This window comes from Prionailurus bengalensis, chromosome B1 (assembly GCF_016509475.1).
Source record: "Prionailurus bengalensis isolate Pbe53 chromosome B1, Fcat_Pben_1.1_paternal_pri, whole genome shotgun sequence".
In the NCBI taxonomy this organism is placed as follows: Eukaryota; Metazoa; Chordata; class Mammalia; order Carnivora; family Felidae; genus Prionailurus; species Prionailurus bengalensis.
Window position 1 is genome coordinate 146,841,071 of NC_057344.1, and position 18,451 is coordinate 146,859,521.

Consider the following 18,451-nt stretch of genomic DNA (forward strand, 5'->3'; position numbering starts at 1 on the left):
TGAAACATTCCAGAAATGGAAGGATCCGTTTTTAACTTGGTACTAAAATCTTTTGTAAACTTCATACTTATAATGAAACTATAAAGTAACATTATTAGGGACACAATAAGCAAGTTGTTGATGGCATGTACATATGAAACCAATTCTATAAAAATTCCTAAAGCACAATAAAACTAATAAGGCTATAAATGACTTTAGGTATGTAAATTCATTTTAAAAAGTATATAAATTCATAGATAATTTCTGGTATCCGTGGTTGCCTCTGGGAACAGGGATAAGGGGTTAGGTATTGAGTATAACATCTCAATTTTTACAAGAACATTTTACTTTCCAATTCTTGCACTCCCTTACTCCTATATATCTGGCTCACTCTCTCTTGTACTTTTGTCCAGATCTTCTGTCCCCTCCCCCAACAGTGCTTCTCCAAACTTCTTAAACTTCTTACACTTCGTGTATTGTCATCGTAAACTGGCTTAAATTTCTATCTAGCCTGTTTTTTTTTTTTCAGTTCAATTAGCCATCCTTATAATTACTTCTAACCTCTTTGTCCCTCACATTTCTTAGTCCTCGGAGTACTGAAAAGCCATGTTCTCATGGCTTTGCCCATACTAGTTTTCATTTTTTCATTCAGAATGATCATAATGTTAAAATATTGCTTTGAATGTTTATAATCCATGACTCAAGAGAATATTCATGTTTCTTTTCATCAATTAGCCCCCAAAGAACAAGACTAAAGTGCGAAAAGAGAGGCCAGTGGGACTTGTACAGAACCTACAAAAATTTTCAAGATGGCGATTCATCTGTGAAACATAACAGCCTCGGACAATTATGTTAGATTATTTTCATTTTTTATTAATTACAGCACAGAGAAAAAGGGCAAAATGTTTAAGAAATGTGTGTTTTCTAGACAGGGTGTTGGTTTTGCACCAACAGAAAAGAAAAACAGATGAATAAGCTCTAGATCTTCATTTCTCTTATTCTCGGGGCAGGCTGAAAAAACAAAAAGACAGATATAAATACTGTTAGTAAAATGGCATGTGTTTGACAAACCTATTCAAGTGAATAGTAAATTGCTTAGATTGCCTTCCTGCAATTTCTACCAATGAAAGCCCTTCAGCCTGTCCTGGACTCTTGATTCTTCTGTTGGGCTGGTGGAGAGGACACACCGATAAGTGTTGTAAAGTCCTCACTTCATCACTGATGTCATAAGCTCCTCAGGCTTCAAGGTCCCGGGTTTCATCATCCCTCCTCAGGGTCACTTACTTAACTCCTGCTTGTTACCTACGTTAATAACCAACAAAACAAGTGCCTTCTCAAAGTAATACCTTTCAGAAGAAATTCTTGCCATTTAGCAATAAAACAAATCACATTTTGAAAAGGTCAAATTTACAGAGATACAAAGTTACTTCCTCATCCGAACGCACAATATGTAGGTATTATCAAGTGGGCAGAGAGTAAGTGACAACCAAGTAGAGGTGGTAGACCTTACAGTCAGTTTGGAAAATATGAAAATAAATTCATGTTAGAAAATAGTTGGACAATTTGTTTTAAAAAAAAAGGGAGTTGAGGGGTGCCGGGGTGGCTCAGTTGGTTGAGCATCCAACTCTTGATCCCACTCATGATCCCAGGGTGGTGGGACCAAGCCCTCTGTAAGACTCCGTGATGAGTGTGGAGCTTGCTTAAAGCTCTCTCTCTCTCTCTCTCTCTCTCTCTCTCTCTCGCTCTCTCTCTCTCTCTCTCCCTCTGCCCCTCCTCTGCTTACTCTCTCGGTCTAAAATAAAATGAAATAAATAAATAAATAAATAAATAAATAAATAATTTACAAATTAAAAAAGAGAGTTGATTCTATTTTTTAATTTCCCCCCAAATATTACAACCCAAATCACTGAAACATGTTTATGTTTAAACATTTAAATTTTGAAGTGCACCTTAGTAGCAAATTAATCACTATAAAGTGCAAGTTCACGTACAGTAGATCTACCATATTCTCCAATGAAATTACTTTGTTACTGGGCTATTAGGTTGTACCATGTGAAATCATTACTATGCAATTGGTTTTCATCTTTAAAAAATGCATTTGCATATGGTCCAGCCTAACACCTAAGTACCCCACTGCTGAGCCATCATTTGGTTTAGTGATTCTGTCTACTATGTCATAATAGGTCAGAACAGGACAGTGGTTAATTCTCAAGCTTTGGTTTGGATTTTGAATTGTGGCTCCACCTCTCACTAGCTGGGTGGTCCTTGGGTAAATTATGGAAACTATGCTGTGATCTGTGCCTTCATTTTCTCATCTGTGAAATAGGAAAAATAATGGCACTTAATTCAGACAACTATTGTGAGAATTAAATAAATTAATATATATAAAGGTCTTAGAACAGTGATTGGCACTGGCCTATATGGCTCTTGGTAAATAGCAATCTTTGCTATTTTAAAAATAACTATTATAATTACTTTTTTTAAAAAAATAATGCGAAGTATAGTTACCTGAGATGTTGTGATTGTGTTGTTTTAGGCTAAGGCAGCTTGAGCTGTAGCAACAAGTTTTGGACCCTAAGTAAAGAAAAATGACAGATTTGGGGAAAATATTAGCATCACTATTAGGATAAAAAATTAACATTTATACAGCCATTTGTGATTACAAACTAATTTTACATGCATCACATTCTTTAATTCCAGTTTAGTACTAGAATATCTACAAGGAAGCTTACTGACATCCACTGTTCCCAAAGGAATAAAAACATTACTGTCAAGTCATAGAGGGAAACAGTAAATATAAACTTCCCCCATTAACCTGTAAAATCAAACTCAGATTCAACCAAGTTACAAACCAGCATTTTTCAAGAACATGTTTAAATAAATTAGTGTTCTGGCTTCATGCTATCTCTACCAAAGACTTGAGCCTCACAAATATCTATCTATATTCATAAATATCACAACTTTGGAAACAGAACAAATACTGTAAACATTTCCCAATATGCTCCAGTGAGGCAGGAGATAAAACAAAAACAAGAGCTATTTAAGTAATTTTGTTGGGTAATTGTATGTGGAATAAGATTCTGATCCTAAATGTACAGAGTATCCCTAAGATAGATGAAGCCCTAAGCCCTCGCCTGATCGAACATAACAACAAAGGAAATCAGCCATATGAAAATGAAGAAAGTCCAGCACCTCTTCAGCAAAGCAGGCCTCCTTGTCTTCAGCTGCGCAGCACTTGTCTACAAAGCTTCCAAAATCCCCCATGACAGTTTTCAGTTGTTCATCTGTTGCCTTGGGCTTGTGTTTCAACAGCTCAACAAGTGCACTGCATTTGAATGAAAACAAAACAAGAACGATAAAAATCAGAAAAAAGTTTACTCACATAAAGAAAAATGGAGATGGAAGGAGAGTGGGAGATGTAGGCTTCCACTTATGGAATGGATAAGTCACAGGAATAAAAGATGACAGCTTAGGGAATACAGTCATTGGTATTGTAACAGTGTTGTGTGGTGACAGAGGGGAGCTAGACCTGTGGTGAGGACAGCAGAATGTATAGACTTGTAAAATCACTATGTTGTACACCTTAAACTAATGTAACATTGCATGTCAACTACACTTCAATTAAAAAAAAGGAAAAAGAAAAATGGAGACGGTAAAGATAGCTGTATTATTGTTTATAAGTCTTGGAGTGAGGTAATTCTGAGCTTGAGGCTCAGGCTTACCACAATAAGCTTTAATATTCTCATTTGCATAATGAGAATAAAATCTTCCTTCCTAGGGTTGGTGGAAGGATCAAATGAGATAATCAATGTAAATTGCTCAGCACATCTAGTGTCAATAAATCTCAATAAATCAATAGATCTCTTTACCGTAAATGTCTAGAAAGGATAGGTCATTGAATTTTTACATTCTTCACATTTTAGAAGTTATACAATATTGAATTGAATTTTATAGTGATTTAAGAGCTAAAACTGATCCTTAAAAGTTTAATTGTCTTGTTGGACTTCATCTAAAAAGTTTCTAAGAATCTTTATATTTGGTCTGTGAAATTTACTCCATTCAGTTAATACTGGGAAGGCCATCAGTAATAAAACTAATCAAACTTCTGGGAGGTGATGGTTCTCTCTCACTGACATCTGCAGAGATAATAGTACTAGAGAGAGAGTCACATGGGTATGATAAGTTTTGCAATATTACTCATAAATCTATGACTATGATTAGAACCTCGAGAGATGATAGCAACTTTGTGGTGCTAAATGTCATGCACTTTTAACTCCTGTGACATCAGTAGGGCATCAAGCCTCAGAACTCTTTTTTCTATATGGTTTCCACCCAAGTTCCATTCTCAAAAGTTATATCTTGGGGATTTGCCTTGTCTGTTGGCTGCCATAGAACAAACTTAAAATAGCCATTCATGCCTAGAAATAAATTCACCAATTCTTTCTACTAACTAACTTGCTCTTTGCACAAATGTATCAGTTAACTGTTAATCTTTTTCTACTGGACTCATCTTAAAACATTATTCCACTGCAGCTTTTATCCACAAGATTATTCTGAATGATTTGTAGGCAAGATTGTAATATAGAGGTTTTTTGCTAGGAAAACAAAAAGCTATCCATTTTATTCTTGACACTTTAATCAGCTTACTAAGGCCAATACTTAATTAAATACTCTTTTCTAAGGAATATAATCACTGCTTCAGAAAAAGTTACTCATTTCAATTTACAATTCTCACTCTCAAAATGATAAATGCTTACAGTAATGAAACACTACTTACGATTGTTTCTTGATTTGTTTCTCAGCCTCAGGAAGTGTGCATAAATCTGCATGGAAGGTGAATGTTTCAGCACTAAATTCTTTGGGAACATATGTTTCATCGACTTGCAGAGCAGAAAAGCATGGTCGTCTGTTCACCAAGGACTCTGTGCAGCATTTGGTAACTCTCTCGCTCACGGGGGTCTTCTCATGCAACACACACAACCGGTTCAGGACCACGGACAGCTAAAGAACAGGTGGAAGAGCAAAAATTGAAAAAGCATAATAAAAGTTTTCCATGAGCCTCTACTTTCCAATGGACGAAAAAACATGTTATATATTAACTAGCAAGACTGAATCCAAGGTTGATTTGAGGTAGCGATTTGCTTATCTTTAAGAACTACAAGTAATAAGAGACTTTTTAAAGTATTTTCTCCTTTAAATATGTCTACATTTTAAGAATTATTCACTTGAGAAAATAACGATTAAAATAATTTGATGTGAGTCCTGAGATATGTGTTGGAGTGGGAAGGAAACAGTCTTATACTTTAAAAAAAGACCCCAAAGATTAAGAAAGATTTTTAAATGCCAGGGGAAACATTGAAAACTCATGGAATTTTTTTCAAAACAATTTATCATTTTGGGGATCTTATACAAATTCTCACTGTGATGGCCTGGGTAATATAAGTGGCCAAGTCCTGGCGGCCACTACCACACATATACACACATGTGCATGCAAGCACATGTAGTCCAGCCTGCTTCTGAAAGTTAGCTTTGTCAATATCTAACGGCAAAAATTCATCATGCTTAACTTATTGTACTTAAAAGACTCACATAGTCTTCAGCACAGGACAGTCTTTCTGATTCAGGATGCGTACAACACTTGCTGCCCACTTTTCCTAGGCTTCTTGAGACCTCCACGAGAGTTGGAGTTGACACTTGAGGTACTTTCTTGGTGTAACGAACTAAGAGCCTATAACAAAATAATCCATGTGTTTTCAGCCAGGCAAGAAACTGTCTTTCTCAAACACAGCAGGTCAAACAAAGAACACTTAGCCAAAATCAACAAAATGACTTTCTGTTCATAAAATTATCTCCATATCCAGGTCAGTGGAATAGCATGGGGGAGGACCTTGTCCTGAGTAACTAGGTAAGCCTATCTTTGATTCCACCTGTGCTGTATACTCTTTTTTTTTTTAAATTTTTTTCAACGTTTATTTATTTTTGGGACAGAGAGAGACAGAGCACGAACGGGGGAGGGGCAGAGAGAGAGGGAGACACAGAATCGGAAACAGGCTCCAGCCTCTGAGCCATCAGCCCAGAGCCTGACACGGGGCTCAAACTCACGGACTGCGAGATCGTGACCTGGCTGAAGTCGGACGCTTAACCGACTGCACCACCCAGGCGCCCCTGTGCTGTATACTCTTAAGAAAGTGACTGACCTTATTAGAATTCGGTGACACTAGTATATTTATTAATTGCTTCTTTCTTTCAATAAAACCCACTGACAGCTTGATATATATCAGCCTTGTGCTAAATTTGAAAGATATGTATAAATTTTCTCATCTATAAAATGGGAGAAACTATACCTGACTCAATAGGGATGGTACAAGTATTAAATTAAAATTTTTAAAAAGCATGCAATCAACCTGGCATGATATCTAGCACATAGTAATCATTTACTCAGAATTCCAATCACCACTGAAAGTCATATATGACTATAATCTACTAAAAGGAAGAGACTATACCTGGTTCATTGTTGTTGTTATCCCTAATACCCATAGTTAGAAGAGTGCTAACATAAATATCTACTGAATGATGTGTCTCTTCTTGTCTTTACCTCCATAGATAAGGCTCTAGTAGATCAGGCCATTTGTCCATCGGCTTATATATTACTTCTCGAGCTACTATCATTCAAAGCCTACCATTTCCTCCTTTGTAAAGCATCACTGTATTTTGTTTGCCCATAAGCTGTTCTTTAACCTTCAAGAGGCATCCTCAGCTCCTATATTCCAAGATGTGGTATTTTCCTTTCCAATCTCAAGAGACCAATTTTTTAAACCACACTCAAACATAGGATTCTCCATCCCATTAACCATTTTCTGTCTCCTCCTCCAGTTTTTCTTGATGGAGAGAGATGAGAAATATATACTGTATTTTCGTGATTAAAATCTCTATGATAAATGGTATCTATATTAAGTTTTAATAAATTACAAATTGATCAAGAAAATAATCAGCCGATAAACAAAAATACATACGCATTTTGGAAGCCATATTCTCCAAGTTTTTCAAAAAGTTCACAGTTTGTTTTGACTAAATTGTGAGGCTCTTCCACAAGAGGTTTAAATTCATCAAACTGAAAGAGAACAGAATTGTGTTGACAGAATTCTACCTCAGGACCATACAAAGGTTGCTTTTCATCCTTCTAGGCAGAAAGAGATCCTTCCACCCTTTGCCCAAAGTCATTAATTAGATCTTTGATGCCAAATCTATTACAATATGTCCAAAATATTTATTTTATTTGGTGAGACTGTATAGTAAAAGGGATTAAGAAACTCAGGCTCTAGTGTGCTACTGCTGGTTTTTGAGCCAGGCCACTTGACCCATTTTCTAACTATGTAACTTTACTTTCCATATCCAAGGTTCAGAACCCTTACCTCTACAATAGGGATGAAAAAATAAAATAAAATAAAATAAAAATAAGAGAAAAAAAGAAAAATAAATAAACAAAATGGGGATGAAGATGGTATTCACCTCAGAGAATTGTTCTATAAACCACTTGAGTTAATACAATTAAAACAGTACCTGGAAGATAATAAAAGCTCAATAAATGATGGCTATGACTTTATGTATCATTATCATTAAACCATATCTCTAGTTGGATTCTGAGCTCCCTGAGATAAGAGATTTTTACCTTGGTCAAGGACTCCAGTATGGTACCTGGCATAGAGTAGGTTCTTGGTAGAGCAAAGAATGACTTTTCTTTGATTCTGAATTTTGGAAACCACTGTATATGCCAGGAGTGCTAACTATCTTCAACATGTTACAATCTGTTGGGGATGGCTAAATATGGCAAAAATCCTCCAGAACAGGTTTTCTCTCCTTACATAAATTCTTGTAAGACAATTCCTAAACTTTTTCCAAAAATTTTGAAAATATTCTAGATGACTAGATCTCACAGTCTTCCTTAAGATGCCAATTCTTTTTTTAAGGAATATAAAACTGTTTATTAACCACTGTTTACCAGCATTTACAATAAAGTAAACAATGTACAGCTGGATAACATTCTAAGACTCTACTTCTTGATATTTGATCAATCTTGGAATCCGGTTAACTATATATCTAAGTCCCTTAATTGAAATTAATATTTATCTTATTTTGTTCCCAGGAACACAAAAAAGAAAAAAGCGTGGTCAAGATTTTTTGAAATTAGAGGTTGCACCCTTTAGATCTTTCCCTTCTAGGCTATTCTAAGTCTTATTAGCCATCTATTTTTCCTATAATGTTTAAGAGCACAGAATTAAAGCCATGTCAAGAAAAGATATAAGTTGCACTATTTAACAATTTACATTCTTGCATTATTTTTCTTTCTCATTATGAAGGCTCACCAGCCAGACAGCTCCATTTTTTTTTCCCTTGAGAAACCTACCACATGGGCATAGCAAGCAGGAGGATCATCGGTGGCACAGCACTTCTCTAGGGTGGCTTCATATTCCTTGGCAAGTCTCAGTAGCAATGAGACAGAGTATTCAGGGTGCCTTCTTGAGTATTCATACAAAAACCTAATTCAGATGAAAATAAAATAGATTTAATTGGACGAATGAGCAAGACAAATCACCTAACTAGCCTCAAGAGTAACTCATATCCCAAAGATCTGAGTTCGACTAGACCCCATGCAAGGAAGGTTAATGACTAAGAGTCTGGGGTTCAGAACTAAAGCTACCTGCATTCAAATCCTGGCTATGTCACCTATTTTACTATGTCACCTTAAGCAACTTATTAAAACTATTACAGACTTGGCTGCCTTCTCTGTAGAATGCAGATAATAACAGCACCTATCTCACAAGGTGGGTTGCAAGAAATGCATGACATAATCAATGCAAAGCATACCCTGTCTGGCACATATTAAATGTTTGATGAGTGACTCCTGTTTTTATTATGTATTTTTTTTATAATTTGGACTATATCTCAAAAAGGTTCTGATAGATAAATAGAGATATATTCTTAATTTTTTCTTTTTCCCCACTGCATGAATAAAATCTTTCATCTTTATGTAAAATACATAGTGCACATTACACTGTTATAATCCAACAACAGAAATGCAAAGTCTAACACCCCACTTACTGACTATATGTAATCATTTATTTTGTCACAGAATTTCATGCTGCCCTGCCACGCTACTGTTATTTCTGGTCTGTTCAACCAAGTATAAAGCAGACTTTATGAACAACCAAATATAAAGCAGATTCCAACTTCTCTTTATATTTTTTTATATAGATAGATAAATGGTAGGTAGATAAATAGATACAGATATACAGAGATATAAAGATGTATTATGTATATTCACACATATATATTGTAGTAAGTTCAAGAAATACTCTTTGAATGAATAATATGTGTATAATTTATGTATATACAAATGTTCCTAGAGGTATTTCCAGAAATATCCCTGAGGAGAAAAGGAATGGAATGGGGGCAAGGATAGAAACTTTTACTACTTCCCTCCTCTTCCCTATTCTCTATTGATTGAGTTTTTACCATAACTATGTATTAGTTTATAATAACTTTTAAAACTAATTAACTTTTGCAAAAAAAAAAAACTTAAAAACTAGAAGAGGCAAGGATTAAGAAGTATTGTAGACAACACAGAAATTGTAGCAATGCCAAAGGAAAGCCTAGTATCTCTTCCTGAATCTTGAGACCATAGAAAAGCTATGGAGGGATTATTCTTTATCCACTTACGTGCCCAGGAACACATCCTTTGCCTCCTGATAGTTCTTGCAAACTTCCTTATCTTCAACAAAATCAGCAGCTAACGGGGACAGGTCAGCAGGCAACTCGTCTCTTTCCACCTCGCTGATGCAATGGGATTTTTCCAACACAGGCTTACCACAGCATTCCTTCAGCTTAGTGGAGATTGAATCTTGATTTTCACATACATACTTGGCAAGATCCGCCTGTAAGCAGGTTGATAAAAATTTTTCAATGTAAATTGACATCACTACACTTTCTCCTCAGACCTTTATTATGTTGGCAAAACATCTTTATTGTATTCTAAGACCATACACATACCAACATGCCTTCCATGAACACTTTCAGTCTGTGCTCCCAAGACTAGAGACTCGGATAGAATTACTAAAATATTTCCACTTGATTACAAAAGACCGGTCAGTAACAGGGGCCCATATTGGTTATCATTAATTTTATATTTCTACCACTAAGGCATTTAAATTTTTAAATTAAAACTCAGTACTATTTTTCCAAATATTTCCCTCAAATTAAGTACAGGCATTTTGAAACCAGATAACTAAATAAAATATGAGATATTTTTTGAAAAACTAGTCAAGACCATAGTCACCGTTTCTATTTACACACGTAAAATATTTGCCTTAAATTTTCCAGAAAGTATCCTGAGAGATTAGGATTCTGGTATTTGGTCATATTTTCAAGTTTGGGGAAAAGAGATCTCATGCTAAATATTTGCATAGTTAACAAAGATGGTTAACTAAGAGAATATAGAGGGGCAAAAAATTACATAATTTCCAAAGATCTCTTTAGCAACTAGCCCTTCTCCAATTCCACCCACCTCCCAAAAAAGTTTTCTTTGAAATCTACCTTTCTACCAGCTGTCCTACTTCAGTGAAAGCCTTTGTTCTCAGAATATGACTGAAAGGGTTACAAATTAGTGAATGCGTTTATCAGATCATTTCATGAGTGAGGTGGCCAGGTTTAAATAAATGACAACAACAAAAAAGTACCATAAGGCAGGCAAAGAATTGAGCAGATTGTGCATAGAAAACAATCTCAACCCACTGTCAGCTTCACGAATAATACTAAGCAAATTCATACTACCAACTGAACCATGTGTGTTACCAAAGAGTATACTTTACCCTGTCATCTGCACATTCAAGCAGGTCACCATGGCAGCATTCCTTGTGGATTTTGGCAAGATCTGTCACTAACTTGGAAACCTCTGCAAAGTCAGCCTTGGGAAATTTCTGGCTCAGACGAGCTACTGACCTAAGAAGAAAATTTCCCATCCAAACATTAATAACATGCAATATTTTATGTGAAATCACTAGGAAAATACTACTTGAACCAAGAAAATTCAGGACAAAACAGCATAAAGAAATAATTTGTAAAATTTGTTGGTTCTTTTTTTTTAATGCTAGTTCTGAACCAGATGGTTATCTTAGGACAAAATATTTCTTTAGGGCAGAATTAGCCATTTTAAGAGTGTGTGTGTTGGATAGAAGTCCAGCCATTCATAAAAACAAAAATCAAGAAGAGATTCTAAAAGAGGCAACATAAGGGACACCAGGCTGGCTCAGTCAGAAGAGTTTGTGACTCTTGATCTCAGTGTTGTAAATTCAAGTCCTGCTCTGGGTGTAGAGATTACTTAAAAATAAAATCTTTAAAAAACAAAGTGAAATAAAATAGGCAACATGTGGAGAAGCATCAAGTTTGGAGCCCAGACCTGGTTTCTCAATCTGGCTTTATCACCTATTAGAAGTGGGACCCTAGGCAAGACTCAGCCTCTACCCAGTCACAACAGCATGCTAAATTGCAGGACTGATGTGAGGATTAAGTTAGTTGATCCATGCAAAAACATTTTACAAACCAGAACATGCCATGCAAACTCCTGTTATCTTTTTTTTAATCGAGCTCCCTGACTTCTAAAGGTGTCTGAGAAAAAAGAAATTCATAACTTCTACAAAATGAGGGAATTTTGATTAAGCACACTTTCACCAAGAAATTGATCCAACACAGTGTCTAAACTGTATGACATGTAAAAGGCGAATATCCGTATGCCTTCCCAAATCAAGTCAGAGTCTCCTAAATCTGTTCAAAGCTTCTTCTTCCCCCAGACCAATCACAGCTTGTTTAATTGTTTACCATTTCCTGTTAGGGTTGTTTTATTTACTGAGTTAGTTGATTTTGGTGGAGTGGATGGGAGACACGGCAGGCAAAGATAGCTCAAGTGATGGTATCTAGAGAGCTCGCAGAATGTCTATTATTCTCATTCCTCTCCTGTTGCTGTTGATTCATTGTTGACTACCATGTGAGGAATAGGGGAGAGGGGATTTCTCTTGGCTTAGAAACTGAAGAATGTTCCTTCCACCAGCGAAGTAATATAAAAACAGAGGCCCAGACAAAAACAAGAGATTCACGACAGAGCTGAAGCTATAAGAAAATGAATACTAACCTCGATGGCTAAATTGAATTATCAGAACATAAAAGGACAAATATTTCCACATAATGGATGGGGAGGGTGGGTTAAATTCAGTAGAAGACACTGACTACTGCTCTGTAAAAATACTGGATCATTAGAAAGGGATCTTTAGTTTTTGTAAATAAGTGGGAGATTAGATACCTTAAAGACAAAAAAAGATACCCTCTAAATTCTTTGACGACTTAGAAAAAATATGATTAAAAAAATTATGAGGAATTGTCACTGATGTTCTGATTTTCACTGCTGTTAATTTCTGCCTTTTAAACAACCGAAAAGATGCGTGTGAAAGCATCACATAAGGTGCCACATAAATGTACATTTTTGTCATCTGAACCATAATCATCTACATCATTACAAAGATTCAAACTAAGTTTAAAATACCATGCTTTGAAAGCTCTTTCTCCGAATTTTTGGAGGCTGGCACACTTGAGTCTCTCTTTGGCGGATGAAGCCAGTACTTTTTCTCTCAAAGCATCAATCTGCAAAAAAGAAATGATTTGGGAAAAATTAGAAAAGGAAAATTCCATGCGAAACACCCCTTCATAAGTTCAGATAAGACTGTGCCACATGGAATTTTAAAGAGATCATTTACACCTAAATTCCCAAGTGCTTACTATTGGCAAATAATTATTTTGCTATGGAGGAGGAGGACAATCAGTCTGGTCATAGCGTAAGCCTCTAGGTGGTTAAGAACCAGCATGGAGGCTTCTCCAGGGAAAAGGGACCTGAAGGGAAATGTGGAGGCACAGAGTACACTAATATCCCAGGGAATACAATTTTTCTGACTTCTTGATTTCACTTACAATTGATCTCAACCCCTCCTCCACCAACTCTCACAACATCAATAAGCTCCTCAGAGAATACAGTCCATAATAAATATTTATGGAATGGGTGAATAAACCCAGCCTTCTAGAGGCAGTTGAATTATCTCCTTCGAATTCCCTACCCAGTAGAAAAAAGGCTCGTGAAAAGATTAACAAAACTGTGGCCCCTTGCTGTGCAGTTTTACAGATGAGTTTCTGTATGTCACTGTAGTGACCCACGCCATAAAAGACGCAGGATATTTAGACACATACACAGTGATTTCCTCTATCAGATCCACCATGGCAAATCTGAGAAGGAGGAATGAGGAGGTCATAGGTCTTCAAAGAGGGTGAAAGATCTTTGGGGGAGTTAAGAGCGAGGGAGGCTTTTCTGTCCATGTAAAGAAGTTTGTATCAGAGACAGGCGTTCCCTAAATCTAGCCACATGATGTGCAAAGTCTGAGGTTTGGTTATGAGTTGGCCCTCCTGTTCTGAGGAATACCTTTGGTGTCAGGCAGGCAGCTTTATCTGCAGCTTCGCAGCATTCTGTAAAAACTCCTTTGTATTCTTCGGCGTAGTAAAGGAGTTCTGGGGCATAAAAGTAAGGATGTCTTCTGGCAATTTCATATAAGTATCTACATGTTTAAAAAGAAAAACAGGCAGTCATGTTTCTGCAGCAAACAATATTACAGGAACAATTGTAATCAACAATCTCATCTAATTTACCAGTTAATCTCAATTTGCACACGATGACCTTGACTTTGTCATTCTGTAAATCCGTGAAAAGGCTAAACTTATACATATAAATTATATATATATATTTATATATGTATAAAGTTTTATATATATGTACACACATATACCCACACAAATGTATAAAATGGTTAAATTTTGGTAATATAATGTTTTTGACTAAAACAAAATCAGCTCTGAGAGTAAATACATATCTTCATAATATTTTAACAGACCTCAATCTCAGTTTTTTATACAGAACATGTCCTGTTTTAATGAACTCCAAAAGATCTTTGATCACATTTTTTATCATGGAGAATTTTGTAGTATCAAATATAACTTCTTTGAAAATTATCATTAGAATGAAAGCTTCTAAGCCTTAATGCTGAAAATGTTTTTTATGGTAGCAATTGTTATCATAAGCCTTGATCTATTTCCTAATGTTTCATTTTGCAGCATAAAAATCTTATTACTTACTTGCCCAGGAACCTCTGTTCATTTTCGTGGAAGGCAGTGCACATGGCATCAGCCTCTGGGGTCACCAGCTGACCGAAGCCGGGATTGTCATCTTTGTGCTGCAGGAAGCATTCGTTTCTCTCAGGTTCTTTTTTCTCACAGCAATCAGCCATCTCACCATACTTGTCGCGAAGAGAGGCAACTGTACACAGTTTATCTCCAAAGAGTTCGTGCTAAATGGAAGAGAGCAGACTTCAAATCATGGGGAGGTACTTTGTTTTCTTTGCACCCAAAGAGCAGCCTAAAAAGTTTCATGTATCGGTAAACCTTGGTTAGGAAACCATGTAAATTTAACATCCACTTTTTTCCTCAGGTGTAGAGAGTTTCCCAGGATTTGACCATCTATGTAATTTTTGCAGGAATTAGCCATCACATGATTACTGACAGTGAATAAAAAGGAAAGGCAACAAGACAATCAATGGCTTTAAGGACTGAACATTGCTCCTATTTCTACGGGCTACAAGCTGGAAGAGCTAATAAAAAAATCAAGGGAAAATAGTCTTCTAAGTGGTAGGTGAATTCACATGAGGAAAGAAAGTACTCAGAGAGTTTCTCATTTGATCTGCTCTTTTCTGAGGGTCCAGCTTTTAAGTAGATGCCATTCAAAAACGGAAGAGTAACACAATTTACTGTTTATTAACTATTATATGAAAATATAGATCTTTTTTATTCTAGAAACATTTGTCTCAAAACACATTCCATTAAAGGTATTCTTTCTGTCCCCCTTCATTTTTATCATGAAAGTAATTGGAACTCCAGGGAAAATAAACTGCTGAAGACAGAATTAATTTGCAAAGCAAATATATTTCTAGAGGTCATATTTAGAGTCCTAAGATCATGTTAAAAATATTGAGTTAAAGTACCGATTCTACCTGGAGGGGAAGATACGTGGAAAGAAGGAAGTAAGAGAAGGGAAGCCTTCACTGATAAATAAAAACTGACCTTGCCCCCAGCAAGGTATATACAGATTGAATGGGGAAAGAAACAAACCTCTCCCTGTACTGAAGACCCACCTAGAAATACCACAAGTTCTAAGTTCTTCAAAATGAATAAATGCCCTGATTGTTTATTGTATGTAAAAATATGACTATCCCTAAAATGAGGACTAGATACTTATACTATCATTTTACCCAAGTAACAAAATTGACACAGAAATCAGATGAGTGCCTTCTGAAGATAAAAAACATGCTCTCGCTATTAGCCTCTATGATAGAAAGCACACTTCAGATTTTAAAAAGAGACTTTTACAAATAACGAATTTCCATTTAAGTACACTATCACTGAAGAAGAAATAGAAATTGGCAATGAAAAAGAATGAAATCTTGCCATTTGCAACAACGTGGATGGAACTGGAGGGTATTATGCTAAGCAAAATAAGTCAGTCAGAGAAAGACAGGTATCATATGATTTCACTCATATGTGGAATTTGAGAAACTCAACAGATGAACATAGGGGAAGGGAAGGTAAAAGAAGATAAAAACAGAGACGGAGGCAAACCGTAAGAGACTCTTAAATACAGAGAACAAAGTGAGGGTTGATGGAGGGGAGGGGAGTGGGGGGATGGGTTAAATTCATGATGGACATTACCGAGGCCACTTTTCAGGATGAGCACTGGGTGTCATATGTAAGAGAGAAATCACTGGGTTCTATTCCTGAAGCCAAGACTACACTATATGTTAATTAGCTTGAATACAAATAATAAAGAAACAAATAAACTATCACTATTGTGTGTGGTCTTAAAAAAGAAATGTTTTTAAACCTCTGGCTGTAGCTAGAACACCTCTATTGTAGAAGAAACAAAAGCTAGCCTTGCTTTTGAGACTTGCTTACAAAGGAATAATTGAGGAAACTAAACTTGGATTTTTTCCTTTGAAATTATCAGGACTACCAAAAAGAAGAAATGATAGTCAAAATCAGAATGTACTTACAAGTGACTTTTCACAGTTGGCTGCTGACTGGTCAGCCACACATCCTTTTGCGAACTCAGTTACTTCATTCACTAATTTTACATGATCTTCAAATGGACACTGCTGGAGATACTGAGAAAAGGCAACCAGTACCCTGAAACAAAGGACATAGAAACATGAAACACGGTGAAATTTTAATATAAAGTAGTTTGCTATGCTAAACAACCAATCGTGTATATGTTCTATATTTTATACAACTTACTATTAGCCAGAAAGTCTATCCACATCAGCTATTATCTGAAGCCATATGTGGCTGTCTAAGCAAAGAAGACATGTATTTATGCCATGTTTAAATAGATGTGCATGCATGTCAGCAGATGCACAAACAGAGCAGGCAAGCAAACTGTATTCTAAATGTCTAATTATGAGGACTAGGGACATTACATAGGCCCTTTGTCTATTTAAACACACACGCACACACACACACATGTCTCTCATTTAATCAGACTGTAGCATGAAATTGACCTTTAAAAAATAAACCATTTTCTCACTTTTTATTAGATTAAATAATATTAAAATGGTCTCAAGAGCCACAGACCTATTTGCTAGGTAAAGGAATTTAGTAAGTGAGCAGCAAAAGAAACCATATACTAAAGTCTTTCCCACCATGCAGGTTATGTAAGCATTCCAGAGGTACACTATCCCATATAAGTGGCCAGTAGCCACATGCGACTGTATAGACTTAAATAAATTAAAATTAAATGCAACTTAAATTTTTGATCCTCAGTTGCACTTGCCACATTTAACATATTCAGTAGCCTCATGTGGCCAGTGGCTACCATATTGAACAGCACTGATATAAAATATTTCCGTCAATGCACAAAATTCTATTGGATAGTATTGTTCTAGAGCCTGGACTCTGATGATATGGGAATATAAGGTCTTTAGAATAATAACCAACTCTATTAGAAACTTTCAATTTGACTCTTCAATATCTTAACTTACAGGCCTCTGAAATGTTCTTCTCCCAAATCATTGAACCGATGAGCAATCTCACTCTGATCTGAAAAGGAGAAAAGAAAAAAAAAGGTTTACATTCTGAAGAAAACAACTTAGTCATAATGTTACTTTTTGTGTTTCTCTCCATGCGAATTAGATAGTCATTTGCTCCAAAACCTTGGCCTTTGATCCCTACAGAAAATCTGAGGATGATGGTGAACTATGTGTTCTGAATTAAAATGGAAGAGTTCTTCTATCACCAAAGATACTATTTGAAAAATCATGAAAATTGTTAAATATTTATAGCTTTATATTCAAACTTGGATAAGATCTAATGCTCCTGCAGTGTCCATTAAAAGCTACTGACAGGACAGTCTGAAATGAAAAATATAAATTCTATTTATAAGATTAACAACACAGGTTTTGGGTTTTGTTTCTGTTTTGGGTTTTTTTTCATATCTGTATCTATCTATCTATCTATCTATCTATCTATCTATATCTCAACGTGCAGTACCTAGGCCTTTGGGAATGTGGAGCTATGAATTCTAACATTAAACTATATTCTGTGAAGTTAAAGTCACTCTCGGCTCCTTCATGTGCAGAAGGAAATTGCAGCTACTAAACAATTCTCACCATTTTTTTCACCTAGGACGTTAGAAATATATTAATAAGATAACTTCCTAAGGGATCACAAATATAAAATACCATCACAGTCTGGAAATAAATGCTAACAGAAAACACTTCTTTAAAGATGCAGGGTTTTCTAAAACCATTCTTTTACTAGGAAAATAAAACAAAGGTTGAATAATAGGAAAATAGAATTCTTACGTGCTTCTCGACGAGTCACGCCCCTGGAATAAGCAGAGCTAAAGAGGAGGAGGAGGGAAATAAAGGTTACCCACTTCATTGTGCCAAAGGCTTGTGGGGTTGATAGAAGAGAAAAGGTAGGACGAACAGAGGGAAATTAGCACTAATATACTTCTTTAACCAATAATTGTAGATTATTAACCAGACTCATCTTGGTATTTCATTGGCCCCCAACTGATTACAAAATTCATATTATTCTTGCCAAAAAAAAAAATCGTTTGACTAAATCCATTGCGTATGTTTGCCATCTGGAACTGTTTTTTCCACAAGACCTTGTCAATTCATTAGTTATGTAAAACATCAAGTTTTACATAAGACTTTAAACGATTTGTCCCTATTATTCATTACCATGTTCTTTATTTGTGATTTGCCATTTGAATATTTTAATTTTTAATATGTGCAAAATTCTAACCAGAACGATGACTTAAATTAGAAATTAA

General features: G+C 35.8%; 1 protein-coding gene across 1 annotated transcript; it reads right to left on the reverse strand.

Annotated features, from left to right (window-relative positions):
• Positions 1-831: 831 nt before the first annotated feature.
• On the reverse strand, positions 832-18,107 carry ALB (albumin). Its single transcript, XM_043572492.1, has 15 exons — positions 17,973-18,107; positions 17,151-17,208; positions 16,167-16,299; positions 14,200-14,411; positions 13,493-13,625; positions 12,569-12,666; positions 10,845-10,974; positions 9,697-9,911; positions 8,384-8,516; positions 6,993-7,090; positions 5,569-5,707; positions 4,757-4,980; positions 3,172-3,304; positions 2,488-2,553; positions 832-990 (listed from the first exon to the last, which is right to left on the reverse strand). The coding sequence occupies exons 1-14, from the start codon at positions 18,049-18,051 to the stop codon at positions 2,512-2,514; spliced, it is 1,827 nt and encodes a 608-aa protein (XP_043428427.1). The 5' UTR covers positions 18,052-18,107; the 3' UTR covers positions 832-990; positions 2,488-2,511.
• Between the last annotated feature and the right edge of the window lie 344 nt (positions 18,108-18,451).